This window comes from Glycine soja, chromosome 16 (assembly GCF_004193775.1).
Source record: "Glycine soja cultivar W05 chromosome 16, ASM419377v2, whole genome shotgun sequence".
NCBI lineage: Eukaryota > Viridiplantae > Streptophyta > Magnoliopsida > Fabales > Fabaceae > Glycine > Glycine soja.
In genome coordinates this window covers 34055915-34062871 of record NC_041017.1, presented here as the reverse complement: position 1 = coordinate 34062871, position 6957 = coordinate 34055915, and the positions used below count along the sequence as shown (strand labels likewise).

At 31.3% G+C, this 6957-nt stretch overlaps 1 protein-coding gene across 2 annotated transcripts; it reads right to left on the bottom strand.

Moving 5' to 3' along the window:
- Positions 1-2645: 2645 nt before the first annotated feature.
- On the bottom strand, positions 2646-6957 carry LOC114390858 (receptor-like protein EIX2). 2 transcript variants are annotated; one of them, XM_028351766.1, is made up of 2 exons: positions 3630-6957; positions 2646-2890 (listed from the first exon to the last, which is right to left on the bottom strand). In XM_028351766.1, exon 1 carries the CDS (start codon positions 6910-6912, stop codon positions 3667-3669), a length of 3246 nt encoding a protein of 1081 aa, XP_028207567.1. In that variant the 5' UTR covers positions 6913-6957; the 3' UTR covers positions 2646-2890; positions 3630-3666. The 2 variants fall into 2 exon arrangements, with proteins under 2 accessions (XP_028207567.1, XP_028207568.1); XM_028351767.1 differs by having other exon boundaries at positions 2646-2879.

The window sequence follows — 6957 nt, the reverse complement described above, 5'->3', positions numbered from 1 at the left end:
AAATTAATTAACCTGTATATATAATTTTTTTAAAAGAAAAATATGAGAGGGAAACTATTCTTGTTTCATTTGATACTGCCATATTAATCAATCACGTCTAATAAATATTTTCTTATATGTTGTGATTTGATTTTTTGTCTTTAATTAAGACATGACTTTTAAAAAATTACTCTTACAAAATCTTACCATTCTTCAAGAAAAAAAATAGAATTTAAAATAAAAAAAAATAAATAATTATATAAAATGTGTAATAAAATAATTTCGTATATTAATTACAGGTTCATGAAGATATACTTCATATTGTAGCAGCATGTTGAAATAACTAAAATTTCATCAGATAATTTGAAAAAAAATGATGCTAAAAATTTAATAAATAAAAAATATAAATATGATTCTATTTTTACATTATCAAGGGAATTTTTGTAATGTCATTAAATGAGGTGCCCATAAAAGGTATTTGAGTTTGTCACTTTAACGAGCACCATGCTTAGAAAAAGTCTATGTAAAATTAACACAAACAAGGCTTAAACATCATTTTGGCTACTATAAATTAGTGTGTTTTCTGCTTTAGTTTTTCAAAGTTTTTTATTTTAGTCCTAGTCAAACTTAAAAAAAACATTTAATCTGTCAAGTAAAAATATTAATTGACGACATAACATGAAATTACATTAACCGTTAATTAACTTATAAAGATTTTAACAGTAAATAATATGTAATTATTTTTAGTAAATTATATTTTTTTTTTAATTTCTCATAAGTTGATCTAACATCATCAATTATTTTAAATATATGAAAATATAATAATTCAATTTACCAAAAAATTTACATATAATAGCATGTCAAACTATTGATATTGTCGACAGGCCAATGAACTACCAACATCACTCTTACATAATCAGTAACCTATTGATAGTTGATAGCAAACAATAAATTCAAATATTAAAATTACAAGCACTAAAATATGTATAAAAAATATTTATATATTAAAGTGCAAAAAAATTCTTAATTTTATAGGGAAAAAACAATTATTTAAACCCACCAAAAATATGATGTGTTATTTTGTCAAAATAGGAGAAATGCAATACTAATTTATCTTTACACTAATGTTTTTGCACAATCTTTGGTCCCCAATAAATAAAAAAGTCCTTGCACGTTAGAATATTTCCAAGTCTTTCTAGGGTTGACATCATACTGTGAAAAGTCTACTAAGAACTAAGATGAATAAATATCATTTGTCATTTGGTTAAAGCGTAGAAAATGCAAGCTTAATTAATTTGTCTTGATATAAAATTTCCACACAGACTAATAATTTCAAAGTCTATACAGTCGTATTACTTTTAAATTTGGATGTAATTGTGTGTTTAATTTTCTAACCCATTAAAAGAGTTAGAAAACAATGAAGACCACAATATCATCTTTTTTTATCATTATTTTAAAGTACTAATTTATTTCAATACATGTGAAATTTTTTTAAAAATTATAGTTTATACGCTATTTATTTAAAACATAATCTTTATATTATAATACAAAAATATCACTATTTCATACTCATACAATCAGTATGAATATAATAAACACTATAATTTGTCTAATTATTATTATATATATCATTATTATATAACAATAACATTTACAATAGTCGTATTCTATTACTATTAGACTCAAATAAAAATCAAAATCTCAACTATATTATTTATTGAGAGATTCTTTTAACTAATTTCATGTAATATACTTATTGGTCTTCAAGCTCCACTCAATTTTATCAAGGACTAACAAACAACCATTAATTCATTATATTGTCTTTATAAATATTTCTAATAATTTTATTTTTCAAGTGTGGAAAGCACTTCCACAAATTTACTATTCTTAGTTGGGTGTAAGTGTCACATATTAATTAATATTTTTAGGTAAAGACATATTCTGAATATTTTGAATGAGAGAAGTATATCGATGAGCCAAGATGATAGGACCCTTGATCAATGAAATAGCATGAGGAGAATGAGCGTAGCAGATTCTGAATTTCTCTCAATCTAGCTTGTCGAACCCTTTATATAACACTAGAAAATATACATTTAATGTTGTTATTTTAACATCAATTTTATAAAAATGAATGTTACAAAAATAGTAGCATAATTAAAAACAAGTTGAGTTTATTAATATTGATTTTTTCGAAAAATCTTTTGGTTCAAACGTCTTCAGTTTTATCGACAAAGGAAGCTAACTATTAGTTGGGGCCCACATAGAGTCTTGGTCTTGGTGAAATACTTACTCTGTCAAATGACTAGATGATGGGATCTAATTGGCACTCTCATATTGGTGCAACGGAAGAGAGAGAATTTCAAATTAGCATTCATTGTGTGAATTTCATTTACAGATATACTCTTTTCTATTTTCGTGATAATTGAGATAAATAGATAAAATTTGATAAGTCCAGCAACCTAACACTAGCTTGATGCAATTTTTAATGCTCTACTTGCTACTTTTGGCAAAGCAAAAGTGCACGTACAGAAGGGGTCTAACACAAGGATGCAAATACACTGGTAGTAACTAGGAACAAATAGGGTATCTTGCATTCTTCTTCTCATGCACAAATTTGATTCACAGTTAAGTATAGCTGCACTAGGAGAATATAGTAGAAAGCATTGTTGAAGATGAATATGAAGTGGTGAAATTTTAGATATCACAGATCTAAGCACAATAATGAAAAACAAACAGCATTACAAATATATTATACAATAAATACAACAATAGCATACTAAGTTTCTGGAAACAAGATTTTGCAGTTCATTACTTAAATACAAAACATTGTAAACTCCTATATTAAAGAAATTATCTCGCATTTGTAGCTGCCAACAATGGTTTCTTCTCTGATCAGAAGCCTGCAGCACATCTGCAACAATCAGCATTTTTTTTTACAACAATTAATGTGCTGGATTAATTACAAGATATAAACAGAATTATATTTTTTCATATAAAATTGAAAATGGAAGTATACATGCAGGGACCATGGCCCCCAAGTTTTTCACAAAGTGTATTTAAAATACCATGTTAAAAGAATTACGGTCCCCTTAAAATTTATGAAAAAAAATATTGAAAAATAATACATGTCATCTTAGTTGACACTTAGGGAGACAAAAAGAAAAAAGAAAGAGAAGTGTATGTATAATAGGTAATATAATGTGATAGTAAAAAGTGAGATAAAAAGAAATTAAAGATAATAATAAAATATTTGTAATGTGTAAGTGTACATTTATAATTATGGAAAATCATTTTAAAAAATGCATCTATTTGTTTCTTCTATAAATGTCTAATTAATATATTTGAAAGAGTTTATGTTTCTAGTATTTAGGAATAAAAAAATTATTTATTTATTTTCATATAAATGATAAAATTAATTAGATAGGAATGTTTTTATGCTTAATATAGTTGTATATTTTTTCTTTGTAAAAAATTTAAAAAAAATTACAAGTTAAATAATAATTAGATTAAATTATTATTATTATTCTTGGCCTCCTCTAAGTGAAATCCATATTGCTCTTTTTGATCAGTGAAGCAATTCCTTGATATATGTAAAATAAGACAAAGTCAGAACATAAACCATGAAATTGACAAATAAATCTAGAACATACCTTTTTGCCTTGGAGCGATCAGCAACAATTCCCACATTCACAATAAGCATACATATACATAGTCTGTTAATCTGTTCAGAAACCTGATGTAAGCAATTCTCCAAGGACGCCACAGTAGCAATGGCCCTAATAAGCCCCAAAATCCAGTGAAGTATCCAATCCCCAAGCTGATGTATAATCCCTCATAGAAAACTGAATCATCACCTTTGACTGGTGGTTCTTGATGCTCTGCTGTTGTCTGTTCTCCATCCCCAGGACAAGTTTTGTTAAGTTGTTGGCCACAAAGATCAGTGTTTCCTTCAAAAAAGGAGGCTTCAAAGGTTTCAAAATGTCTTCCTGATGGGATTCTTCCAGAAAGAGAGTTGTGTGACAAGTCTAATTTTCCCAAATCATCAATTTCAGAAAGAGAAGAAGGAATTCTCCCAGAGATGTGATTTCTTGACAAGTCAAGTGATTCTAGTGACCTTAAATTCCCAATCCGAGAAGGAATTTCTCCACTCAAATTGTTTCTTGATAGATTCAAAGAAACTAACCCAAGCAAATATCCGACCTCCTTTGGTATTTCACCGGTTAAATTGTTACTGGAAAGATCAATGCTTTTGAGCTGTAACTCTGGATTCTTGAACCCCTGTTCCACACCTTTCCACATCCATGTTATGTCAAGCGTATAACCTCCGAATAAGTGAAGACCATAAATATCATGGTAAGTCTTATTATGCCAATATATACGAGACAGAGTGTCACTTGAGTTGATGCTCTGTTCAGACATTGCAGTGAAATTCTTTAAGCATGATGGAATTCCTCTTGACAAATTATTCCTTGAAAGATCCAACAATTGAATACGGTTCAAATAACAGAGATGAATGGGTAGATTTCCTGAGAAGTGATTTCCTCGCATGTTCAAGATTATCAATTGCTGCATACTTTCTCCAATCCATGATGGTATTGGACCCGACAACATATTTTCACTCAGGTCCAGCATAAATAAAGTGCTGCAATTCTTCAAAGAAGAAGGCAACTCACCCATTAAACCATTGTTTCGTAAAACCAAGGCTTCCATATTAACAAGGGCGCCCATGGACATAGGAATCTTCCCTGACAATTTGTTGCTGCTTAAATCAAGGAACAGTAATTGCTTTACTGATTTCCAACAATCTGGCAGTTGCCCCTTTATTTGATTGCGTGATAAATCTAAAGTGGCCAAATTTGAAGCTGTGCTTTGGTCACATAAGAATGAAAACAAATCTGAAAAATTATTTTCAGAGAGAATCAGATGGGAAGCTTGTAGTAAAAATGACGGAATTTTACCCTCAAACTGATTCGATTTCAGATGTATAAATGGTCTGAAAGGAAGCTTCAAGGATATATTAGGAATTGCACTAATGATATAATTGTGAGACATATTTAATAACATCATATTTTGCAAGTTATTCCAAAACCAGTCTGGTACAGAGTCATTAATCCCGTTATCAGAAATATCAAGCCAAAACAAAGAACTTTGAGTCTTGAGCCAACTAGGAAAAGTGGGGCCCAACTTGCAAGAACTGAGTTCCAATTTTTCTAATTGGAATGGAGGAACCCAACTCGGGACTAATTTCAGAGACAACGAGTTCTCTGATAGGGACAAGAATTTTAATTTGGAAAAATTAGAAAGATGGGATTCAGTGACGTCACCCTCCAAAGAATTCCCATCCAAGAAAAGAAGCTCCAACTCTGATAGCAAACCAATGCTTTTAGGTAACATGCCAGTCAACCGGTTATAAGATAAATCCAACCTCGTAAATATGTCTCTGTTGCACCATGAAGAATTTCGGAAGAAGCTAGAGAATTCCCCGTTCAACTTGTTATTTGAGAGCCGTAACCCCTGCAATGCGCACATTTTACCAAAGAAAGATGGAATCTCGCCTTGCAGTTTGTTACCGTAGAGGTCAAGAACTTCAAGAGAGTTCATTACTTTCCCAAATCCATCTGGAATGGTACCTTCTAACATGTTATAATCAAGGACAAGGTTATGAAGATTGGTGGTGGAGTTAAAGAGCCAGTAAAATATAGTTGATGATTTCAACAGATTTGAGGAGAGATCAAGGGAAACAAGAGAAGATGAAGAACGCATAATGAAAGAAGATGACATAAGAAAACTTCCATCCGTAAGACTACAATTTTGCAAATCAAGATTTTGAAGTTTTGAACTGAAGTTGAAACCACCTTGAAAGACTGATGATGTCATATTATTATAGGAAAGGTCAAGGATAACAAGAGAAGGAAAGTTTGACAACAGTTGAAATGTTGAGGATGTGAGCTTATTTGAAGAAAGATCAAGGATGGTAAGAGCAGTGGAAAAGTTGGAAGGTGAATAAAACAGAGATTGAATATTTGTATCTGAAAGAGAACAACCAACTAGCCTCAACTCTCTTAAGTTTGGAATAAGCTTGCTGATCATTTGTAGCCAGTGATGAGAAGAGGAAAGGTTGTGTAGTGAACTTAGCCTAAGTTTTGTCAAGGAAGAAAGATTAGTCAACCACTCTGCATCCTTAGATTTCACATCAAATTTGCCACCAAGTCCAAGAGTGTGCAACAAAGGAAGATTCCCAATCAGGATAGGGAGTGCTCCCGAGAATGAATTCCCCCCCGCAAGATCAAGATACCTCAACTGTGAGAGATTTCCAAGTTGATAAGGGAGTTCCCCATCTAGATCATTATCACTTAGATCAAGATATTGTAAATGTGTAAGGTTTCCAAGTTGATAAGGGATTTGTCCATAGAGATAAAGATTCTTACCTAGATCAAGAGACAGTAAATGTGTAAGCTTTCCAATATCATAAGGAATAATCCCAATAAAATAACAATCAGAGAGATTGAGATATCTTAAGTTGGTGAACGAGCCCATGTGTTCTGGGATATGACTCCATGGAAAAGAATTAGAGCTGAGATCCAAGTGTTCAATATTTTCAAGGGCAATCAATGAAGAGATATTGATTGCACCTCTCAAATATTGTGTATCCTGACCACGGAGATGAAGCATCTCAACATGACCAGTTTGATTGTTGCATTGAATGCCTTTCCATTTGCAACAGTCTCTGTTACTGTCATCGTCACTCCATGTAGAGAGAATGCCATAGCCATCTATGAGGCCATGTTTGAAGTTGAGGAGTGCTTGTCTCTCAGTCTGAATGCACTTAATTTCTGCGCTATTGGGAAGGCTGTTGAATCCAAGAATGGATACTGCAGCATGCAATAAAAGCAGCAAAAGTGCATAAAATAGTTTCAGAGAATAACAACTCATTATGAAATGACTAAGAGTAAAACAAAGATCGGTTACTGTGGCCAG